This window comes from Rattus norvegicus, chromosome 3 (assembly GCF_021556685.1).
Source record: "Rattus norvegicus strain SHRSP/BbbUtx chromosome 3, alternate assembly SHRSP_T2T, whole genome shotgun sequence".
Taxonomy (NCBI): domain Eukaryota; kingdom Metazoa; phylum Chordata; class Mammalia; order Rodentia; family Muridae; genus Rattus; species Rattus norvegicus.
Window position 1 is genome coordinate 105,863,036 of NC_141536.1, and position 24,949 is coordinate 105,887,984.

The 24,949-nt window shown below is 47.3% G+C and overlaps 1 protein-coding gene across 2 annotated transcripts in view; it reads right to left on the bottom strand.

Moving 5' to 3' along the window:
• Nucleotides 1-15,880: 15,880 nt before the first annotated feature.
• Nucleotides 15,881-24,949, bottom strand: part of Ino80 (INO80 complex ATPase subunit) — a 95,791-nt gene continuing 86,722 nt past the window's right edge. The window contains 5 exon segments of one of the 2 annotated variants that reach the window (NM_001261404.2): nt 15,881-17,435; nt 20,030-20,245; nt 22,129-22,288; nt 22,556-22,711; nt 24,852-24,940. In NM_001261404.2, the coding sequence (NP_001248333.1) occupies nt 17,218-17,435; nt 20,030-20,245; nt 22,129-22,288; nt 22,556-22,711; nt 24,852-24,940 (839 nt within the window). In that variant the 3' untranslated portion in view covers nt 15,881-17,217. 2 annotated transcript variants of the gene reach the window in all.

Genomic DNA, 24,949 nt, shown 5'->3' on the forward strand with positions numbered 1-24,949 from the left:
ATTGAGTCTGCAGGAGGCCAGAGGCCCCTTGACTGCCCCTGTTGGGGGCCAGACAAACAGCTTGGGGACCCAAAGCTGCTTGGTTCTGGTAGGGCTTTGGGAAGTAGCAGGGCTCACATGTGGAGGAGACACAGAGAAAAGGAGGGAATCTATAAACTGACAACATGTCCACTCCATGGTATGATTAAGTGGAAGTTTTATAGATTGAGAGAGAGAGAGAGAGAGAGAGAGAGAGAGAGAGAGAGAACAGCCAGAGGCATCTGGAAGAGATCAGAATAGGGGCTAGAAAGATGGCTCAGTGTTTAAGAACATTGACTGCTCTTCCAGAGGTCATGAGTTCAAATCCCAGCAACCACATGGTGGCTCACAACCATCTGTAATGAGATCTGATGCCCTCTTCTGGTGTGTCTGAAGACAGCTACAGTGTACTTAGCTACAATGTACTTATATATAATAAATAAATAAAACTTTAAAAAAGAGAGTTCTGAGTAGACTGAACAGACTGGATATGGATAGGCAGGACCATCTGTGAGAGAGGGGAGAACAGCAGGAGCTAGAGAATAGAGGAGCAGTGTGAGAAGCTGGAGCAGAGAGAGAATCAGACAGAGAGAGAGAGAGAGGGACACAGAAAGAGAGAGAGAGAGAGAGAGAGAGAGAGAGCCAGGCAGAGGCAGAGAGAGACAAAGAGACAAACAAAAACAGAGAGGGAGAGAGAGATGGAAGGGGAGACACACACAGAGACAGACAGAGGGGGGAGGGAGAGACAGACAGACAGAGAGAGGGAGGGAGAGAGCACATATCAAGAATAGCAGGGTTATAAGAAGGATGAGTAGCTGTGGGGAAGGAAGCCTATGATGAGCTGGAGAAAGTTTAGGGTAGGGGTAGAGGTGTGAAGGGCTAGGATGCTAGCTATCTTGGACTTTGATGGACCTGATAGGGAGGTGGAATTCTTCAGCCCCTGAGGGGCCAGATAAAGCTGGGATGTGATAAAGAAGGAAGAGATGTTTTCTCTTTTTAAACAGGGAAGTTGTGTTTTCTGGTGATGTGTTTTCTGTGTGTTTTGGTTTTGTATGCTTTCTCTTTTTCCTTTGTGTTTTTTGTTGGTTGTGTTTATAGTATGGAGAGATGCATTTCGGACAGGAGTTGGCAGGGATGTATTGTGACTGACAAACCAGGCAAAGGCTGGTGTGAACTAAATGAGAGTTGAGGCCCAGAGGTGGTGAAGACCCCTGCCTTTCAGCCTGGCTATGAATGTGAGGCAAGCAGAATGGAGGAGACTGAGGACTTCAAGATGTGTATGGATGGGGGACACTGCCCAAGAGGGTCATAGACAGGAGGGAGGTAGTGACCACATTGACTTTTGCACCTTTTCTTTCTTTTTTTTTTTTTTTTTTTGATTTTTTTTTTTCGGAGCTGGGGACCGAACCCAGGGCCTTGCGCTTCCTAGGTAAGCGCTCTACCACTGAGCTAAATCCCCAGCCCCGACTTTTGCACCTTTTCAGAACTGACAGTTATTGGGAAACTTCTCTGGGTTACCCACACTGAACCACTGACAGGATCCCATTCCTTTGGGAACTGTGTTTTCCCAGAGAGTGTTCAGACAAGCAGACGGTGTGAAGAGAGCCCATAGATGGGAATACATCCCATCTAAGCCTGGTTCTGAATAGGGTCCTAGTAGGCAAAGCCTAAGCCTCACTTTAGTGCCTAAGACTGAACTAGGGGTGACAGGGCCATAGAGAGTCCCTGAGGGGCAGAGTGGGAGCTCCAAGCACAGCCTCCTGCCAATGGCTGGTGACCACATATCCCAGTGTGGCCATAGTCCTAGTTTACTCGATTGTCCTGCAGTAATTATTACTTTGTCCTCAAAAGTATCCCAGTTTAGACAGTTAATAACATGGTGGCTATAGACAGCTAGATCCAAACAGAGCAGCTTTATTAGAAGATTCAGATGTTATCAAAGGAGGTTGGCCAAAGCCAGCATTCCAAGGTTATCCTGTGCCCTCCTACCCACAGTTGAGGGGGTCCAGCTCAGGACACTGTTGGGGGTGGGGCCTGGGAAGGCTATTCTCCTTCCTCTTATACAGTTTGCCTTCCTTCCTCAGGTCCACTCCTGGCCTCACCCCAGGCATTTCCTGGGTTATAAGGAGGACAACACGCCCTCCAGATTCAAGCAGTATACAGCTTCCATCTTGTATTCTTGCTGAGGCCATTTCAGGTTTAACTAGATTTTGATCTCCTTGATGGAGAATCCCATGGAAAATTATCAAAAGTCTATTCTAACCTAAGGTCGAGATGTCCCAGCTAATTTATTTCTGTTAAATTGCCTACTTGAGCTGAAGGACCCCCCTCCAGCTAACTGCTTATCTTAGCTTCTGTGAACCTGCTTGCTTGTGAAAACCGCTTCCAGCTGATGAGTAAGATACCATGATGTGGTTTTTGCTCCACACTGGGGCTGCACTACATGTGGTCCTGAACACCTGAGTGTAGTCTCAGCTGACTAGAATAAGACTTTCAGTTGGCTATAAACCATGTCCGAGTGGTCATCTCTGGTAGTTGGCCTGTAACAACCAGCCCTCCCTAGTGGCACCGTTTTTACCTGGGCCTCCCTTTTCTCACATCTCTTCTGGTCTGCACTGCACACTGCTGGCTCTCACTTTTCCTGTCTCTGCTCCTCTGTCTGCACTTTAGTCTTTATTCTTGGCTTTGCTCTGGGTGCAGCTCACTTAGCGCTCTTCTCTGGACCAGTGAGCTTTTAGCCCAAGGGAGACCTCCTGTTCCAGACCTGACTGCTCACCTGCCTGCAGATGCTCTGGCCCTACACAGACAATCTCCATATCTCCATGATCTCTATATCTGCCCTACCCTTGCTATCCTCATACTTACCCCATGACCCCAGACTGCCGCTGAGTCCTTTGAAGTCATCCACCTTCATAGTTCTTGTGTAAACTGAAGACATGACTGCTCCAAGGTATTGTTGGGGGGAAGGTTTTTATTATAGATATGGGGGAGAGTAAAGCCTGAGATATCTGGAAAATTCTAGAACAGAGAGAGAAAGAAGTAGATGGAGCATGACCAGCAGATTGGACCCAGGCATGAGAGGAGAGGGAAAGGGAGAGGGAGGGAACAGGAGGAGGGCAAGATAAAGGAAGACAAAAAAAGTCACTGCACTGGCTGGTTTTATGTGTCAACTTGACACAAGCTGAAATTGTCACAGAGGAAGGAGCCTCCCTTGAGGAAATGCCTTCATGAGATCCAGCTGTAAGGTATTTTCTCAACTAGTGATCAAAGAGGGAGGACCCAGCCCATTGTGGGTGGTGCCATCCCTGGGCTGGTGGTCTTGGGTTCTATAAGAGGGCAAGCTGAGGGGCTGGGGATTTAGCTCAGTGGTAGAGCGCTTACCTAGGAAGCACAAGGCCCTGGGTTCGGTCCCCAGCTCCGAAAAAAAGAACCAAAAAAAAAAAAAAAAAAAAAAAAAAGAGGGCAAGCTGAGCAAGCCAGGAGGAGCAAGCCAGTAACATCCCTCCATGGCCTCTGCATCAGCTCCTATTTCCTGACCTGCTTGAGTTCCAGTCCTGACTTCCTTTGGTGATGAACAGCAACGTGAATGTGTAAGCTGAATAAACCCTTTCCTCCCCAACCTGCTTCCTGGTCATGATGTTTGTGCAGGAACAGACACCCTGACTAAGACAAGGACTAAGAGAGCACATGGCCAAAATGGCAGTGTTATATAGGAATGAGAAGCTGGGGGAAGGGAAGCCCATGAGCTAGAGAAGTTTAGGGTAGGGATCAGGTCAGAAGAGCCAAGGGTACTGAACCTGGTGGCCAGCATGTGCTTTAGTGTGCTAATAGGCACCCCTGATAGCCATTTGTTCTTTTGGACCTGACAGTTCTAAGTTCAGTGTATTTATTTTCTGATTGTTCTACCTACAATCTACCCACTCACACTGTCAGCCTCTGATAGCTTCTTCTGTCCCTCAGGACAAAGCCCTAGAATCTGGTCTCTGCTCCCCCTGTGGCCTTAGCCTCCTTTGGTGCCTGCCTAATCCTTACATCATAATTCAAGCTTCCTGGAGCCACCTCCCACTATCTCTGACCATCCAGCTCTTCCCAACTCAAATGCCCTTATGCACCTTCACCCACTGCTGTACCCCTCAGCACCCACTCTGGTGCCACTTCCATCACCTCTGCCTGCTTCTGCCTCGGGCCCAGCACTTTGGATTTAACATGATCAGCTCAGTTCTGTCTGCGCTAGGTAGAACAGTCTTGAGAGTCGGAGCTGCGTGCCCTCGGTTGAGGCACAGCACTGACTCACACAGCGAACCTGTGAGAAATGACCCGGCTGAACCCCAAGGCATTTATTTATCTATCACCTTGGAGGGAAGGGGTGCATGGAAAGCTCACACAGATGCAAAGACTCTGAGGCTGCCTCTCTAGGGTGATGTTCAGTCTGAATGTCATGCCCAGCTCAGGAATGTGGGTTGGAAGCCACAGGGGCAAGGGCAGACTAGCCAGGCATGGGTAACTATCTCCTTCAGTCTGCGGGAGGCCATGACCTTGATGCCCTCGGTAAAGCAGACCAAACCTTACTTACTGTCCAAAGGGCATGACATCCCCCAAACCCAAACTAAGGGCAGACTCATTGACCAGGTCTAAAACCGGCTCAATCCAAGCCGAATTGTATAGGACTTCTGGCAGTTCCATAAAAGCCAGCTCTCCTCAGAACTTGTGAAACAGGTTCCTGCCAGCCAGAAGGAGTCATTTCCCTTGACTGTGGCAGAAGGCACATAGGCTGTCCATTGACTGAAACCTGTGGTTGCCTACCAAAGTCCTTATAGCCTTCAGGCTCCCTCAGTTCCTTCCAGTAGGTACTTGTTATGCATCTAGGAGCCCAGCTAGCCTCCCCACCCTTCTCACCCTGCCTTCTCCTGCTCCTCTGCTAGACCCCAGGTTGTTCCAGGCCCCCTCCTCCATTTGTAAGAGAATCCCCTGCTATTCTCTACCCTCCCTCTCCTCTGCTATTCTACCCCTCCCCCTTCCCTGACCCTGGCCATGTTGTCTCTTTGTCTCTGCTCTGGACTCTCCCAGATGCCTCTGGATGTCCTCTCTCTTCTTATCCACAATAAAAAAACCTTCCCCCAAATTATGGAGCTGCAATTTGAGTGGTTCCTTTATTGTGCCCGTGGCTGAGTCTCCATTCATGCCCAGAGCGGATCTTCTGTAGTAATTACCGCTTTGACTCTCTGACTGCGGCACCATGCTGTCTTTTCCCCTGTCCTATGTAGCCTGCTGGTGTCCGGGGAGCAGAGGATTCAGGTCAGTATGCATCCAGCCTGTGGTGGCCTCATCACAATTGGAACCTGAAGCCAGCAGCAGTCATGTCCCCAGCCCTGAGAGGACAGGAGAGGGGGTAGGGCACTGTCTGGGATGGACACTGGGTCAGGGTGGAGTCGCTGCTGAGCTGGTATGGAATACCGTGTCATTCATCCCTGGCCCAGGGCGCCTCAGAGGAGCAGACCAGGGCACCGAGTCCCAGGGCATGGAGTCTAGGAGGCATAAAACAACACCAGTGCGCGGCTGGGGCTCTCTTCACTCTCGCACCTCTGTTTCCTCATCCTGAAAGTCTCTTCCTTTCCAGGTTGGGCTTGAGTGACTTGTCGCTTAGATGTCCCCTTCCCTGGGAAGTTGTCCTTGAATCTCAACTTCCTGCAACCACCCAGGTCTGGTCTTGGCTGTCACGTGTCCCTGATACTCGTTCCTTCTCTTTGTGCATCGCTCACACCCTGTTTTGTTGTTACTGTGGGTGAACTATAGGACCTCGAGTCTGCCAGGAAATATTCTACCACTGAGCTATGCCTGAGCACTCAGTCCTTCCTGTTAATGGTGGCTCCTCAGCAGACCATGAAGCATTGATGGGGGAAGACTAGATCTGTCCTGTCTAGCCTGCACACAGTAGGGGCTCATGTCTTGTCACATTGGTGGGTGGAAGGCCACTTCGCCATCTCTTGAAGGCCCCCAGTCAGTACCGGGTCCATTGCTGTTTAGGGTAGGGAGGGGCTGGAGGGGCATTCTAGGCTGCCACTCAGAAGATAACCATGCAGCAGAGGTAGGCTGGGTAGGGTTGCAGGAGGAAGGGAAGAGGCAGGTTTACCTAGAGCATTCCCACTCTGCGTGGGCCTGGATCTCACCCTGAACGCCAGAGACCATTACTGTTCAAATGCAGAGCAAGAATATGGACTGAAAATCTAGAAATTCCTGGTTTAAGGTGTCTGAGTTTTGTTTTTGTTTGTTCGAAACAAGGTTTCTCTGTGCATCCTTGGCTGTCCTGGTGTGTGCTTTGTAGATCAGGTTGGCCTCAAACTCAGAGATCCTGCCTGTGTCTGCCTCCCAAGTGCTGGGATTAAAGCTGTGAGCCACCACCACTTGGCTAAGCTGTGTTTGACAAGGCATGTTTCCTGTCTGTCTGGGCATCTCAAATATGAACTGAAAAACAGGGTCAAAACTAGTTCCTTTAAAATCTCAGTGGCCTCTTTCCTCCCCTCCCCCTACTCCCAGGAAAGATAAGGGCTCTAACAGGGTGTGCAATGAGATGTACCTTTAGTTCTTGTTACTAAGGAGTATGAGGCAGCTTGGGCTACATAGAAAGACCCCCCCTGTCTCAATAGAATGAAGAGAGGCAGGAGGAGAAGAGGGAAGAGGGGAGGGGAGGAAGAAGCAGAGAGGATGGTGGCTTGGGTATGTGGTCCCTGCATTTAACAGACATAACGGAGGATAATGAGTTTGAGACTAGCCTGGGCTACAAAGTGAAACAGTTTTCTAAAACCAACCAACCAATAAACTCCCATAAGAAAACAAGCAGGGCTCCATTTGGCCTCTGTAGGTCTTGGCTGGGTATGGTGATGCTCACCTTATCCAACAGTCAGGAGACAGAGGTAGGAGTATTGCTACAAACTCAAAGCCAGTCTGGGCTAGATTAGCCAGGCCTCTCATGAAACAATGTCTCAAAAGAACAAACAAAATGAAAACAACCCCTGCCACACAACCAGGTATCTAGTCTTTGGCCAGGTTCTTCTGGGCTGCAATGTCCTTAGCATCAGAAGAAAACTGCTAACCACAGCTGCTTTCTGTTTTGGACTGAGATATCCCGTTAGGGGAAAACACTGCACCCTTCAAACTGCTGTGCAGACAGATACTGATTACTTCCGTGCCAATGAACTCTATAATCCATCTCACTAGTGTGATGAGGGCAAGAACTGGTGTGCTCTTGTTACTGCATCCTTGGTGTCTCAGAGGCTGGCCTATTTCAGGCTCTCAAAGGCTGTGCTGGATAAATGGGTAAGAGTTGAAGGGAACACATGGCTACGTGAATAAATGAATCAACTTGCTTAGCAGGGCAGACGGTTTTGACCTGTGTGGTGGGAGAAGGGCAGGGAGAGAGGTGGCAGGGCTCACAGGACTGGAGCGTTCTCTGGGCTTCCCAGGCCCTGGCCTTCCTCTGCTCGTCACTCCCAAGCCCAGCTGAAGAGGAGGGCTGCCAGAGGCTACTGGCTTGTTTATCAACAGCACAGTTGTGGGTCACCACACAGCCAGTAGCATCTGATGCAGCTAAATATAGCTCTCAGACCACACAGCCAGCTCCTAAAGGCCACATGCACCAGGGACCACACCGCTCATCCTACTGGGTTGGGCCCTGGACCTTGTCCTAACCCCGGAACCCTGTTGTCCCCAGGGAGCAAATAGCCAATCCAGATCCCATCTGAACGTCAGTGGGGGGCTGAGCCCATATGGATAGTGTCATTGTGGACAGAGTCAGAAGATTAAAGGGTTCAGCTGTGGGAGAGAAAAATGGTTCATCTCCTCTTGCCTGAGTGTTTGTTTATGAAGAATATTTATTAGCTAGAGATGACATTTTACTTTTCAACTATTTATTTAATGTGTGTATGTGGATTCTTTAAAGATCTATTTATCCCTTTTTATTTTGTGCATATGGTGTCCTGCCTGCAGGTATGTCTGTCTACCATGTGTGTGCTGTGCTTATGGGCGCCAGAAGAGGGCATCACATCCCCTGGACCTGGAGTTTCAGTTGTGAGCCACCATGTGGGGACTGGGAAGTGAACCTGGGTCCATCTCTCCAGCACCTATCATTTTATTAAATAAAGATTTATTTTTTTTTCTTTTCTACTTTTCGGAGCTGGGGACCGAACCCAGGGCCTTGCGCTTGCTAGGCAAGCGCGCTACCACTGAGCTAAATCCCCAACCCCAATAAAGATTTATTTTAATTTATGTGCATGAATAGTTTTTTGTTGTTGTTGTTGTTGTCGAGACAGGGTTTCTCTGTGTAGCCCTGTCTATTCTGGAGCTCACTCTGTAGACCAGGCTGGCCTCAAACTCAGAGATCCTGCCTGCCTCTGCCTCCTGAGTGCTGGGATTAAAGGCACGCAGCACTGCCTGACCTACTATATGAATGTTTCACTGCATGTATGGATCCACGCACCCATCCCAGGGAAGTCAGAAGAAGATGGCTGCCCTGGAACAGGAGTTACAGGTAGCTGTGAATCACCATGTGGGTGCTGGAAACTGAGTTCAGGGCCTCCATAAGAGCAGCCAGTGCTCGTAACTGCTGAGCTCTCTCTGTCCCCTATTACTTTATTTTTGAGGCAGAATCTCATGTAAACCGAGTTAGCCTTGATCTTACTGTGTAGCCTAGGGTGGTCCTCCTGCCTCCACTCCCAAAGCCTTAGAATTACTTGTTTTTGTTTTTGTTTTTTTTGGTTCTTTTTTTCGGAGCTGGGGACCAAACCCAGGGCCTTGCGCTTCCTAGGCAAGCGCTCTACCACTGAGCTAAATCCCCAACCCCTACTTGTTGTTTTACACTATGCCTAGTTTTATGTTGTACTAGGGATAAACTCCAGGGCTTCATGCATGATAGGCAAGCAGTTTGCCAACTGAACCAGATCCCAGGCACTTGGTTGATGTCATTACTGTACACTGTAAGTAGAGGCTAAGAGCATTGACTGCTCTTCCAGAGGACTCTGGTTTGGTTCCCAGCACCCATGTGGCAGCTCACAGCTGTCCACTTCCAGGGTTTCTGGACCTCTTCTGGCTTCTGAAGGCACTAGGCAATGGTGATGTACTCATGTTTATTCAGGTAAAATACACATAAAATCTGTAGTCCTGGTTGTCTTGGAACTCATTCTGTAGACTAGGCTGGCCTTGAACAGAGATCTGCCAGCCTCTGCCTCCCAAGTGCTGGGATTTAAGGCACCCCCACCCTCCCTTTAAGGTTGTATGTATGCAGAAAAAGCCCTGCAGCACATTTCTGCAATCCTGCCATTCTGTGAAGCTCCTCCATTTTGACTGTTCCTAAAACTAGTTTGGCTTCCCGAGCTATAATAACTTATCCAGGTTCATGACCTCCTTGAAACCTGATTATCTTTACCCATGATGTATCTTATTTCCTCAGCTATCCCTAGCAACGGTCCATCACAGGCCAGCGCCTCCTCCTTGCCCTGTAACATCTCCAGTCTATATTCTCCTATCTGCTCCTTTCCTCACATGTCCATCTGCAGGTGAGACTCCTCCTCATTCACTGCTCCCCCAACACCCTCTTCTGTCTGTTCCTGTCCCCGCTACCTGCCCCTGCAAGTTGTCCCCAACATTTCACCCACCTTCCTGACAAAGCCAAGCCTTTCCTGCTTCTCCCTCACTGGTCTTCTGGTCCTCCATCTACTCCTCTTAGCCAGCTCCACTCCATTCTTCTTCTCCAAGTGGTTGATACCTGACCACCCCTGACCACCCCATGCCTATCCACATTCCCTAGATGTTTGGAATTCTTTGTATTTAACCCTGACTCCCATGAGTGAGAATTTCAGTATCTTACTCAGTCCGTTGATCTGACCTTGCATGGTATTTATTTACTTCACCTTTTTCTCGAGGACAGGATGTCTGTGCCAACACTTCCTGCTCTGATTCCTTATGCTCAGAATGGGGATCATCGCCCCATTCGTGCTGTGTTATCCTATGCTATAATCCCAATTGGTATTATCATGCCTCCTGGCAGGAATGGTAAAAGCTGCCCTTTGTGGTCTACTATAATAAAAATCAGAGATTACTCAGGGTTGATGAGACTCCAGCCTTGATTTTCACTTGCTTATCTGAAACCATGATTAAATAGACTATTTACCCTTGGCAGGGAAGAATCTAACTGTCAGTACTGATGATGGCTGGAAAACAGCCCCGAAGGTCAAAGGTCGGCCTCATATCTCTTAAAGAGACCTTATAAGAACAGGTTTGAAGCCTTTAATAATAGAAAGCAGGACAGTAAACCATGAGTCCCAGTGAGATTAAGCTAAACTAGAGGCAAACACTCAGATAACTTAAAGACATGATGTCCTCCACACTCAAGTCTAGCCTACGGAGGGCCTAGTTTAAATGCAGCCTGCTAGGACACTGGGCAAGAGCCTCCTCTTGGCCACCTCAACCCTGCCTCCTGTGTGGTGAACAAGGACACTGATAATCAGGCTGTACTCAGAGAGACGTCAGTTCCCCTTATGAATATATCTGTTCTTCCAGGTTCCAATCTCTGACCCGGGCTTGGCGAACTTGCTGGCACTGACAATTACTGGGAGCCGAGGAGGCCCAGGAGTTGAAGCCCCTACTGACTTTATACTCATGGAGCCCAGGGCAACACTATAGTAGCTGGTAAAGTTCTTTTTATTATTCAAAAAGCTTTATGTGTATGGTGTTTTGCCTGCATGTATGTTTGCGCAGCATACGCATGCTTGTGCCTATGGAAGAGGGAGTCAGATGCCCTGGAACTGGAGTTACCTAAAGTTGTGAACTGCTTTGTGAGTGCCGGAACCGAGTCCAGGTCCTCTGGAAGAGCGGTCGGTGCCCTTAGACACTGGCCAACTGTCCGCACATGAGCGAATTCCTTAGTTTTGTCAGAACTTGCTGGACAAACCCAGTTCTCTGTTATGGTAGAAGACGCTCCTACCTAACATAAGCTGCTCCGTTGCCGTGACCCGACAAGTTTGGGTGATGTTTTGCCATTCCTTCCTGGTCATTCCCTGTAGCCCCTGCCTCTCGGGATGGACATTGTGGAAGAATTTCATGCCTCTATCAATTTTTATCATAAAGGAAGGACGTTTTCCCCTCCTATACTCCATCTTTTCCCAGGAGGCTCTTATATCTACCCTCTTGTTAATCCCTGGTCATTGCTTCTTTATATTTTTTTTTTAAGATTTATTTATTATATATAATAAGTACACTGTAGCTGTCTTCAGACACACCAGAAGAGGGCATCAGATCTCATTACAGATGGTTGTGAACCACCATGTGGTTGCTGGGATTTGAACTCAGGACCTCTGGAAGAGCAGTCAGTACTCTTAACCACTGAGCCATTTCTCCAGCCCCCGCTTCTTTATATTTTTAATATTAAAGCATAATTACATCATGCCTCCCTCCCCCCTTTCCTCCAACTCCCCCTCCATATTGTTATACCTATAAATATATGAATGGGACCCACTCAGCCCATTTGGTATCCTTGCATGTATATGACTCTCTCCTACCGTTCATCTTCAGCTGTGCCTGACTCTACCACCCCCATGTGTTTAAACCGTAGGACTCCACTCCTTTTGAATGCCTGGATCAATATTGCCTTGGCCACCTCCTTCCAGCCTTCAGAGACTTGAACCTACAGTATTCAATCCCTCCAGCCCTACTACCAGCTACTAGCAAAGACCCACTAATTCTCGCTCCAGTACTCCTAATGTAACAGTCCAACACCTAGTCCAAGAATGATGGCCAATGAACCAAACTCACCTGGGTCCTAACACCCTTTTATTCTATGTTTCTCCGTCCACCTTGCATTTCTCAGTCCTAGATCTCAAAATGCTTTCTGTACCTTTTCCCTTGACCCTTCTTGTCAAGACTGTCATATTTACCTGGACATCTTTGCTCCACACAACTGAAATTCTCCAGAATTTTCAATCTGGAGCCTGATGCATCTTCTATCTTTCAAGCCCTTGTCTTATTTCTGCCTGTCTCTCCACAAAAGGCTAGAAGAGAGAGCCATCCTCTGGCATGCTCTCAGTAAACACCTTACTTTTCTTTCTGCTATGGAACAGGCCTCCTTCTCTACACATTCTATGTGGGACACCAGCCTCTGCTAACCTGAGACTTATCTCTCCATGTTAGGCCCTGTGTCATCACCTCCCAATGTACTATCTGCCCCTAAGTGTCTAGCAAGGGCTCTCGGATGGTTTCCCTTCCAATCTACCAAGCCTGAGGACATATTTCAGAATAGATCTGGAAACAGGACTTTTCCCACATGCCACTCAGTGTCATGGTGATTCAGATGTCTTCACTGAGGTGGACACTTCTTAGGCTATAAAGAAGCCCTCTCCCACTCCGTCTGCGAGAGCACAAGAAGTCATTACTGGCCCTTCTGTCTCAAATCCTTCATTCTGGCTTGCCTTCCTCTCTGTAACCCGGCAGTGTATCCTGCTTTTCTTCCTAAGGTTAACCTGCCTATTCCTGTTGTTTGCCTGGTGTCTTCCTTTTGACAAGCAAGAAACCCCTTAGCACTGTTACAGAACAGGCTTATCATCCCTGTGTACTGAAGCAGGACCATGAGTTTAGAGGTAGCCTGGGTTACTTAAGAAGGCCTTATGACCTTATCTGAAAACCCAAATGAAACCAAACTATCACCATTAACAACCTCCCCTATCTAGCAGCCAGATGGTCACTGCAGTAGCAGCCAGGAGGACATCCAACTTGCCACTAGGGTAGAGAAATGGAAGCACGTTGTGGTGCCGGCTTTGAAGAGCAGAAGCCAGCAAGGAAGAAACGAGGAGACACAGGACCTCTACCAAGCCTCTTTTTCCCATTCACCTCTGTTGACACTTGGTTCTGGGGCTGCCACTTAGGTTGCTATGTCTAAAGCTATTCTTGGGGCTGTCTGTCTGACACAGCCTTTGTGGCAATGGGTGGGCCATTCATTCCCACAAGGTCTGAAAAGGCACAAGTTCCCACTATTCAATCTCTCAAGGTCTTTCCGTAGAATCTATTGTTTCCTCATAGCAGAAACCTGGGCACAGCCAGAGGCCCTGCTTCCTTTACCTGTCCTCTCCCTCTAAGGGATGTGAGATGCATTGTGAACATGGCCAACAACAGGCTGCTACTTGGACTGTAGGGTTGCATCACCCAGGAGCTGTCTCAGAGAAGCACAGTGAGAAGCCAGATTTCTCCATGCCTATGAGGAAAAACCAGGAACGCTAAGAAAACTGACCCTGAAGGAGTTTGGTGGTCACAGTAATGGCTTCACCATGCTAGGCATACAGGGTGGTCCTATAAATGACAGTAATCGGACAGGTTGTGTCTGGGCAGAGGTCACAGTACTCAACAACACATGGTGTCGGTAGAACCCACATTGGACTGTGATGGAGGAAACAATTTAAAATAAAAACTAAAAGAACAAATTCAGGTGTGCTGACACACGACAACATTTGGGGTCTTGGAAATTCAGATTTATACTTTTTTTTTTTTTTTGCAGTAGAATCTATTACTTAAGGTTCCAAGGTAGGCTGGTATGGTGGTGTACTTGGAAGCTGGAGGCAGGAAAATCAGGAGTTCAAGGCCAGTTTTCTCTATTTAGTGAGTCTGAGGTGAACTTGAGGTACCAGAGCCTTGCTTCAAAGAACAAAACCAAAACCAAAACCAAAATGGAAGAAACCAAAACAACAACAAAAAAGACTGAAGGCATGACTTTTTTTATCGCCTTTTCTACTCAATGGCTGAACTCTTCCGGCAAAATCCTTCCTTGGCATTAAAAGCAGAGTGGATGTATGCAATGTGACCAGGATGGGCCAATCTAAACATCTGTAAACCTCTCCAGAGAGTTTCCAATTATAAATTAAGAACGGATGAGATCTGCTTCCTAGGGCCTGATGGTCTGGTGCAAGCAGCTCATGTGAGAGCCACCAGTGAGGATCTGTGATGGACACACACCTGAAAAACCAAGGCTTGCGTGAAAGACACACCCGGCTAATTGCTCAGTCTGCATGGCCCACATAGTGTGCCCAGCCCAAAGTCCTGGGCACAAGCCAGTCCAGAAAGTTTCATTTAAACCCCAGGTAGAGCCTGTCAAAACAAGTGCAGCGGGGTTGGGGATTTAGCTCAGTGGTAGAGCGCTTGCTTAGCAAGCGCAAGGCCCTGGGTTTGGTCCCCAGCTCTGAAAAAAAAAGAAAAAAGAAAAAACAAACAAACAAACAAACAAACAAAAAAAACCAAGTGCAGCACAGACCTGGTCTCCCAGGCTGAATATTCATGACCTTAAAATCCATTTATGTGGCCTTCCTGGCTGACTCCTGTAGTCACGTGAAACTGACCAACAGGCCCACTTTACAGAGCCAGCTCATGTTTTATCCTGGATTGGGCTCTGAGGCTTGCTGAGAAATGCACCTTTTAGCCCACCTGGAATTCTCTCTAACCAGGTTTTGTTTGCTTATTTATTTAATTATTTCAGTTTTTCAAGACAAAGTCTTTCTATGTAGCCCTGTTTGTCCTGGAACTCACTCTGTAGACCAGGCTGGCCTCAAACTCAAAGAGCCATCTGCTTTGCCCCCAGAGTGATGGGATTAAAGGTGTGTATCTTGGTTTTGTTTAAGGAACCCCACACCCCCCAAAACCTGCTCCTGGAAAGCTGGGCTGTTTTTACATAGAAAACAAGACATGTTTTGAAAGTGAGGAGATGGGGTAGGAGACACTTATTGTGTTCAAAGCCTTTTTATTGGAAGATCACAATACTCTAACCAGGAAAAGGAGGCAGGTGTGTGAGAACTGAAGCCATGAGACAGCCCAAACACTGGTAAACAGTAATACTGTAATGTGTTTGCAGTTCCCAGACTAAGAACTGACATCAACACGTGGGTGAGGTTACTCGGAGTCTCAGCTATCAGGTCTAAGAGAGGCAGCCACTGTGGGTCTAAGACCAAGAGGAATGCACTGGTGGCTTTATTGAGATGGAAACCAGAGAGGCCTCAGTCTGATGGGCTAGTTGACTTGAGAAGTTATAAAAGCCACAGCAGGGTACCGTTCATTGGGAACCTTGTGCCACTGTTTGAGGCCCTGGTCATGTTTACCAGCAGGAAAACAGGACCCAGGGTATCAACAGTGTTACTTGAAAATGAAGGTCTGGGGGTTGGGGATTTAGCTTAGTGGTACAAGCTTAGCAAGCACAAGGCCCTGGGTTCGGTCCCCAGCTCTGAAAAATGAAGGTCTGTCTTTAGTAATGGAACAGAAGCTGTCTAATAGCCAGTCTGTCTACATCAAAATATATGGGGTGGACCAAGGCTAGGGAATCCTGCTCAAAGGTGATGCAAGAACATGTGAGTATTGTCAGTTCAATCTCAGAACAGTGACTGCCAGTCTAGGCTGGTACCTAGTGTCCTTTTCTCAACTGACCAGGCAGCTGTAAAAAGTAAGAACATCTGGAATCCTTAGGAACTCACTTTACTGATTTCTTCCATGTTTCTTACAGGTACTAAACTCTGGGACAGTGTTGGTATTCAGATTACCACTCTCTAACTCTGCTTTGTCCAGGCCAGGCATGCTGTGACTGAACCATGAGGAACCCTCACCCCCAGGGCAGATACTGCAGGCCAGGGACTTGGTCCATCCTCTTTTGAAGGGTGGAGACAGATCCCAAGTGCAATTAACACTGCTCCTGATCACACCCTCAGTACACTCCTTGTTCCACTGAGGTCCTCTTTGGTCACAGGAGAAGGTAGGACTCTGTAATGTTTTGACCCTGTCAAATCTCCAACCTCACTACTTTGTTTGTACTGCAAAGTACAAAGGCAGCTGCAAAGACCACAGACACTTTAATTTACATAAAATTATCTCACTCCATTTTATTTAAGATTTTTTATCCAGTTAGTAAAAGAAAGATGTGTCTCTCTTTATACATATGTACAAGTTCAGTTATAAAAATAGACAGCACATTCAAAGAGAAAAAAGGCTTGGCATTTTCTGATTCCCTCTAAAGAGCATCTGTACACAGGAGTCAGGGTTTGGGTAGGGGAATTTTTATGATTTAAATTAAATGATTCCCCTACACCTACTCCCCCCCCCCAAAAAAAAGTGTTTAAAAAAATCAATCTATCTAAACTCAATTCCGCGATTTCAGGTGTGCAAATTAGAGGCTGGCCCGCCCAGAAGCACCTGTTCCACCAGGGACGTCAGGTGGAAAGCCCTCCCAGCCGCCCCTCTCCCCTCTCAGAGGGCAGCAAGCTTAGGCGAGTGGGCAGGGCAGGGAGGGGTGGTGCCAAGCCAGCTCCCTCCCCATTTCACTCCTGCTGTCCCTTCTTTCTCAGTGCAATACAGACAGTGCATACAGCCAAGCAGGGGCTGAAGGGCAAAGCCAGGGAGGCTGTGCATTCAGGATGGGCAAAGGGGCATCTGTAAGAGGGTGGTGAGGATGTCCTGCTGATTGAGGTGGTTCCTGGTCTCTTTACTGGCTTCTGGGAAGTCCCTTGAGTGGGAGCTGCTGCTACTGTTGCTGGTGGGACCTAAAGCTCCCCTGGTGTGAACCGTGCTGGACAGTGGAGGAAATGCTGGGAAATGCCTGTGCCTCTGCTTGCTCCAGCCTCTGTCACCCTCACTCACAGCTACCATCTTCTCTGGCATTCCTTGTGTTCTTCAGTGATGACACAGTGATGACACTGTGGCAAATAGGGCTGAGAGACCCAGGCGTGCTCCCAGACTATGTGTACCAGGGAATCAATTCCTCCTTTCCTAGCCCTGAAGGAAACCATAACCTTTAGAGAAGTCTCCACTGGGGAAGGCTCTTCACAGCACCCATGGAGCCTTCATGAGGGACATAGTCAGAGCTGAAGGGATGGGGATGGAGACAGTGTGCCTGAGCATCTATAAAAGGGGTTGTGTCAGGCCCTTCCCCAGAAAGAGGTTAAGAGTACGGCTGCAGAGTACATCTAGGATGCTGTGGGGCCGAACCCAGGATATTCCTTTGGAAACAGGTGATAAAAGTGCTCACACCAAACACCTGCCTGTCCTCTCCTGCTACAACTGGTCCTTTCCACTCTCCAAATAGGATGCAAGATGCCACACTGGGCAAGCCATCCAAAGACCACCTATGGCCCAGGACTGCAGTCCCTGGTTTGGTTGAAGGAAGCTAGAGGGCAGAGATAATTACCATGGTTACCGTCCTCCAGAGGGATTGGTGCCTTTGCCCTGTTTCCGGATCAAGGGGTCTGAGGCTAGGCTGCTGGTCATGTGGAGGCTTTTAGGAGTCCCAGGAATATTATTTCCTTTGTTCAGAGGGGAACTTAAGGGAGAAGAGGCGCTTGAAGGTCCAAAGTCTGCAAGGCCAGCAGGTCGGACAATGGATGTCTGAAGAGGACTGCTTGCAGAGATTCCTGTAGGGATGGAGGAAAACTCAATGACCCTTAGTACCAGCTGTCAGCCTTGGGAGTCCCAAGTTTAGTCTAAATTTGGGCTGGAGGAAAGGGGTGGGAACCCTCTGTCTGCTGCTCCTTGCCAACATCTCTGAGGTGTATTTGCCTATTTTTCTTGTTAATTGCCTTTTGGCAAGATGGCTGCATTGTTAAGAGATAACAACATACACTCAGCCCCACCTACATTATCCATCCAGAGAGGAAAGCACACTCTTTAGGCTCTGGAGAGGGCACATGTCTGATGTGGAAGGCCTGGGTTGGACAGTGAGAGCTCTAGCTCACTAGGCCACTAATGCTGTCTTGTCTTCTGGAAAACACCTGGATTCAGTTGCTTTTTATTTACTGAGATAGTATTATCTTTACATAGAGCTGACTGTCTTGGAATGCACTCCGTAGACCAGGCTGGCCCTGAATTCACAAAGATCTGACTATGCCTGCTTCCTGAGTGCTAGGATTAAAGGCATGCACCACCGAGGCCCCACTGCTGCGTCCTTCATTTCACAGAAGCCACTACTCTTCAAGTCTGGCCAAGGCCACCTGTTTTCTAAGCTCTATCACATCAAGGACTTGGGCAAACCTCTTATCTTTGGTGTTAGTTCCCTGGACAACAGTGAATTTTCCTTACCTACTGTGAGACAAACATACCTATTTCTTATAATACACTGTCTAGTATGTTTGTTCTGTCTGTTTGCTTCTCCTCTTTTTCAGTAGCCCAAGCTGGTTTTGTCAAACTTACTATGTAGCAGAGAATAACCTGAAGCTGCCTGCATCCAGCAAGTTCTGAGGTGTTCTCCACCATGGCTGGTATGTTTCTTCTGTGTTCCATGTCAGGAAGACCTCTGTGCTCACATACAGGTCACTTCAGGATGAGTCCTCATTTTTCATTCCCAGCTCTCAGTTTCTGTGGGTTTTCCTTAGGCCAGTCTACCTCCTTGCTTCCAGTGTTCCTCTGCCTGCTTCTCTGATGTGCATCCCATTGCCTCCCTCATGGATAAGCCCCGGCATAGCTGCTTGGATTACTGGAGTAACTACTATCTTTCAGGGAAAAAAAAGAGCTAAAGGGCTAAGGAACATCTGGGTAGGACACTGCACTTATTTCCTTAGTGAGCCAATAAATGAAAGCAGAGACGCTGCAATGGGAGAAAGGAGAGGTGAATACGCTTTACTAAGCGCTCACATCTGGCCAAGCACCTTCTGTAGAAGTATGCCTTTCCTTTAGCCATCAGAAGCTCAAGGTCACTCACCACTGTCTGCATTATGACAACAGAGCCAGCTTCAGATACATTAAACTCTATCATAAAACTTAACAAACAAGGGCTGGAGAGATAGCTCGATTTTTTAAGAGCCACCGGTTGCTCTTCCAGGAGACCGGGGTTCAATTCCCAGCATCCACATGGCAGCTCATGGCTGTTTATAACTCTAGTTCCAGATGCCCCTACACTCTCACACACACACATATGCAGGGAAAACATCAATGCACATGAAATAAAAATGAAAACAAGTCCCCAGCTCCGAAAAAAAGAACCAAAAAAAAAAAAAAAAAAAAAAAAAGAAAACAAACAAGCTCCCCTCCCAAAACCTATGAGCTTTGCTAAGCCCACCTGAGATTTTTGTTTGTAGCGGGGCAACTCTGGCTGGCCTAGAACCTGCCTTTTGGGTGCTGGGATTATGACTGTGAGTTACCATATCTACCTGAGGCCAGACTTGGCACAGAGGAGGGAGGCAGCTCTGTAGTGGGTTCTTTCTTCCTACACTTGGATGGCTTGCATTCTACCCTTAACCATCCTTTCTATGTCTCCATCACAGTTGTGCTACTTCTCTACAACTGTGACGAGTCCTTCCTCACACGTGCATTCAGCCCTTAGCCACCAGGTTTGCCATGTCTTCCCAACATTGACTTTCATCGCTCCTTCTCAGTGTCACTGGGTAATCTGCTCAGTGAACCTCAATATGCTGTGGTGGTTGTCAACACTTGCATTTGTCTGAATCCTTTCTCACATACAATCCCAATCTCCATTCTGAACGATGCTCCACAATTCTTACAGCAGGTCCATGGTTCCCCCTGCTTTTGATCTGTAATCACCAGTAAGTCTGCCTCTTTCCACTTATCTGTAAAGTGCTTATAAACCACTCTATGACACACTTCTCTTCTGGCTTGTTACATCCAAGGGCATGCGTGATCTACCAGCTCTACTCCTCTACTCCTATGTACACTTAGGTGTGCACCACCTAAGGCAGTGGCTCAGGTAGCTGGATGAATGTTAACTATCCTTGTTTAGATTACTGAAAAACAAATGTCTCAGAAAAAAACAATATCCAACTAGAATTAAAAGGGGAGGGGGGCTAGGAAAACTGGGTTTCAAGTGCAGCCCCTCCTTCAGTTCACTCTGGCCAGAGCTACAACTTCATAGACAGCAATTTCTCAAGAGCCCCAGGCTGAGTCAGAGCTGCTTGGTCCTAAGCTGGTCTCTGGGCTTTGGCATAGAGTATCCTGCACACTCTACCTTGTAGGATGCTAAACCGATTCTAGGTCCTTGACCACAATCTGCACCAACCTTTAGACACATTGTACCCGTAGGCGGCATAAGCAGCTGCAGAAGCCGCTGCAGCCCCTGCTTTGGCTCCTGCCATTGCAGCAGCGCTGCCTGCAGTGGACTTGCGGCTTCGGCCTTTCCCCGCTCCTTTGGCTGTGCTTCCTGAACCCTTGGGGCGGCCTCGGCTTCGAGCTGAGTGACCACGTCCTGCAGCTGGCACTTCCTGAATGGAAATTCCTGTGGGAACAAATAACCAATAGGGAAAAAAATAAATCTTTAAAATGCTAGCAAATATCCCCCGATAGGGGATACTGGCTCTCAAGGGGTCCTTTTTTGTTTGAGACAAGGTTTCCTAATGTTCAGGCTGGACTTTTTAAAACTCCTGATCTCAAGTAATCCTCCAATCTCAATCTGAGATCCTGAGTTCTGGGACCACAGGCACAGGATCTGGTGCCTGGCTCACCGAGACCTGAGGACATTTGGGGCTGTCTTTTAACATACCTATGCTCTTCCAATTGTCTTTCCTTCTCAGGAGTGCTTCCACCATGGTTATTATTTTTTATTCTAGCCCCTTACTAAATGAACTCCAAGGACTTGCTGCAGGAATTAAAGCGTTTCTGCCTTAAACAACCAACCTCTATCTCTATTTAAAGAGAGAAAAAGAAAAGGAACAAATCAAAGCTCTGGGCACTGATTCCAGGCTTGGGCATGTTAGACAAGCACTCTACCACTGAACCCCACATCTAATCTTATGTAGAAGGTTGGTTTTTCTGTTTTTGATTTTAAATATATATTTTGAGATGGGGTCTCATTATGTAGCCACGGTTGGTCTTGACTTCATGATCTTTTTAATCCGCCCTCTTCACAGCCTTGTGCTCAGTCCTATTTTCAGGCTTTAAAAAATTAAGGTTCATCAAGAAGCAGGAGTAACATTGGATCTCATGTAACAACAAAAAAGGAATGTCCCCAAAACTAACTTTAATGAAAAACTAGCAAAATAGAGGGTTTGGGGAGATGGCTCTGCTGGTGAAGTACCTGCCATGGGAGCACAGAGACCTGAGTTTGTGTCTCCAGGGCACTGCAACATGCGTGTGCGTGTGCATGTGCGTGTGTGTGTGTGTGTGTGTGTGTGTGCGCTCGCGAGTGTGCAGGGATGGGGAGGGCAGACAGGTGGATCCTGGGGCTCGCTGGCCAGCCAGTTTAGCTCAAACAGTGAGCTTCAGGGTCAGTGTTCTAACACCAAAAGAACTGGACAATGACAGAGGAAGACACCTGATGTTAACCTTTGGCCTCCAATACAAATATATACACCCCCAAATGTGCACACATACCAATCAAGAAAGACACCCACTGTCAACCTTTGCCCTCTACATGCATATGCATGTACCTACACAAAATTACACACTTGAATACACACATACACATATTCATACTCAATATTCATACTCAATATGTAAAGGGTTAAAAAAACTAGTAAAAATAACAGTGAAATACTAAAGACAGAATAAGTAGAAAACAAATACAAAAACTTTACAAAGTTCTTATTTTGCTTTTCCTGAATGTTATCTATTCCCTTTGCATGGAAAGACTATTAGAAAATTAAAATCTTTTTGTATATTCTACTCTTGGAAAAAAGAATAAAATTCCTGTATCTGGGTTCATGAGATGGTTAGACAGGTAAAGACTGTTGAGACCAAGTCTGATAGGCTGATTCAATCCCTGGGATCACAATGGAGAATCAATTCTTGTATCCTGTCCTTTGACCTCCATGCTTTATGCACACACACAATAAATAAAAATGTGCCAGACGTGGTAGTACATGCCTTTAATCCCAGGATGTGGGAATCAGAGGCAGATGGATCCCTTATGAGTTTAAATACAGCCTAGTCTACATAGCAAATGCCAGCACTATGTGAGAGACCCTGTCTTTAAAACAACAACAACAACAACAACAACAACAACAACAACAACAACAACAACACCACCCAAATCAGGAGAAAAAAGTAATAAAGAAATATCCCTTATCTTAAAAGGAAGTGGAGCTCACTAACCACCAAAGGAATGCTTCCTATTAAGTAGTGGAGCAGGCTGAAGCTATGTGAGAGAGTAGCACCACTTACCATTCACAGTGTCTGACACAGAGCCTGTTATGGAAGCAGGAGAGTTGGTGGCTCTAGACTGAGGCGCTGAGGAGGCTGGGTCATCCACGATGACTAACATGTCACTGCTGCTCTCATCAGGGGGAATGGAGCCAGTGTGAAGTTCGCTGCTGATTGAGATCTGGAAGCAGAAGGGCTGAGATTACTAATAACTTCAACTGGCTGTGTCCTTAGGCTCGAGTGAGAACATGCTTTGGGGGACATGTCTGTACTTCTCTCTCCTGTCTGCTTTCAGTGTTGATCCTGCGGTGGGTTCTGAGAGTCAGCCTGTCCTTATGCAACCCTTTTCCACAAGGCTGGAAGTGAACAGCGCCCAGCACTGTGCCCCTGCTACAAGATCAGAACGCAGCCCCACTGCTGTGATGTAGAAATGCAGGAGGAGGCTCACCTCACTGAATGGGCTGGGCATGGCTGAGTCTACACTTATGAAGGAATCGTCTCCATCAGCAGAGAGGTTGGAATTGTCAGCAGCAGGAACAAACGGGATCACAAGGTTCACACCCTCTTTTCTCCTCTTCCCATCCAACTCATCTTCCTTTTTTTTCTGGGAATACAAAGGTCAGAAAATGCATAGAAACATGAGCATTTGCTCCAAAGAGAAAAGTGAGACTAAAACTCAAAAATTATAGGCAGAGTCTTGCTACATGGCTGTGACTAGCCTGGTACTTGTTACGGTTCCTGGAGTGGCCTCATCATCCTGCCCAAGCCATAAACACACACCTCACAGCTGACTTGAGACAGTTATAGTTTAAGTTGTCCTCAAATTTTCTCCATCATCCTGACAGCATCACTATGCTGGCTCAATTAATTTTGTGTGTGTGTAACTGAGGACTGAACAAAGGGCTCTCACTCTCGAGGAAAGTACTCCACCACCGCCACTGCTCAAGCCCTGAATCTTGAAGTGAAAACTTACAGAGGAGGAGGAAGGTATACCATCCCTCTAGACAGCCCATTTCTAGGCTGGCTCATTCATTGACTAACCGACCAACCATATGTGTGCACATGCATGCACTGCATTCCCGTGCAAGGTGAAGACAACTTGTGGGGATTGGTTCTTCTTCTTTTTTTTTTTTTTTGGTTCTTTTTTTCTGGAGCTGGGGACCGAACCCAGGGCCTTGCGCTTCCTAGGCAAGCGCTCTACCACTGAGCTAAATCCCCAACCTGGGGATTGGTTCTTAACTTTCCACCAATTATATAAATCCCTGAGGTCAAACGCAGGTCATCGGGCTAGGCATCAAAGGCCTTTAACCTCTGAGCCCTCTCACTGGGCTTTTGAGACAGCCCGTTTTGACAGCTATTACAGGGTTAAAGGTGTACAATACTATGTAGCTCCTGTTGTCATTGTGCACTTTCCATTTTAAAATGTTCATCTTGAATAGGAGAGGTGGCTCAATGGGGAATGCTGTTTGCTACATAAGCTGGACAGTGCCAAGTTCCATCGCAGAGTCCATAGAAATGTAGGAGAGCCAACTCCACACTGCTGTCCCCTGAGCCTCCCACACCCACTGTGGCATGTGTACACTAACACTCACACACAGAAGAACTCTTAATTTCTGCATCAGTCTATGTGAGAAAGCCACTTTTTGTTCTTTGACAGGTTCTCTGCCTGTTCTCCCTTCTTCCCTCCCTCACCAATGCATTTTTAAAGGCACAGGGATGATACTCAAATCCTTTAACACGAAGCTAGACAGACCCTCAGACCTAGATATTGTTTCTGAATGTTAAACTATTTCATCTTAAGTAGTGTTAAGTAATGGGTTGGGTGTGAGAACAGAGTGGGGAAAGCAGCCTGACAGGGAAGGGGCAGAGGTGTCAGCCCAAACAGGAGGACGTTCCTTCATTTTTAGAATTTCCAAGACTATAAAAGAAGTGACTAAATGTATCCCCAGGCTAAAACTAGCTCTTCACAAAAAGGGGCTCTAATAGACCAGCCAACCAGCCTCAGGATGCCAGCCATCAAAGGTCTATCATCCAAGGGATCTAACCCCATCCTGTTTGTTTTTGGGAACTGTCTCATTATGCAGCCATGATTGGTCTGGAACTCAGAGAACTGCCTGACTCTGTCTCCCCAATGCTAGGAGTCACCATGCTTGCCCAGGTTCTTTTAAAAGAGCCTATGAAAGAAGTCAGGCACTCCTGAGGCAGAAGCAGGAGGATATTTTGAGTTCCAGGCCAGTCTGGTCTACACAGTGAGCTCCAGAACAGCCAGGGATACTTAGAGACCTTGACCCCAAACACATAAACACAGTTCTATAAAGTTCTATGTAACATTATCACATTAGTCATCACAGTTATCACTGATTGTCCAGTCCAACACTAGGGCGTGTGAGAAGGGAATACAGCTCTACATTTGACATTTCTACCCCATCAAATGTCTACTAGCACAGAACTACTTCAAATAACACAGATAACAAGACAGCTCAGCAGATAACAGATAAAGTGCTTGCCTGCCAATCTGGAGGACCTGAGTTTAATCTCCAGAACTTATAAGATAGAGGGAGAAAACCAACTTTCACGAGTCATTCTCGGATCTCCACATGCAAGCTGTGGTTTACTTAAAATATGTATATGTATGCATGCATACATGTGTGTGTGTCCACATATATATGTCACCCAAAGGGTTTTTGTGCTTCTAAAACTTATTCCAGGCCCTGACAGTCGCCATGCAACCTGTCTGGAGATACCTTTTCTGCGTACTTCTCCCGCTTGCGTTTGCGTTCTTTCACTCGGTTACTTTCCTCCTGCTGCCGTTTCTCTTCCTGCCGCAGTCTCACTATCAAGA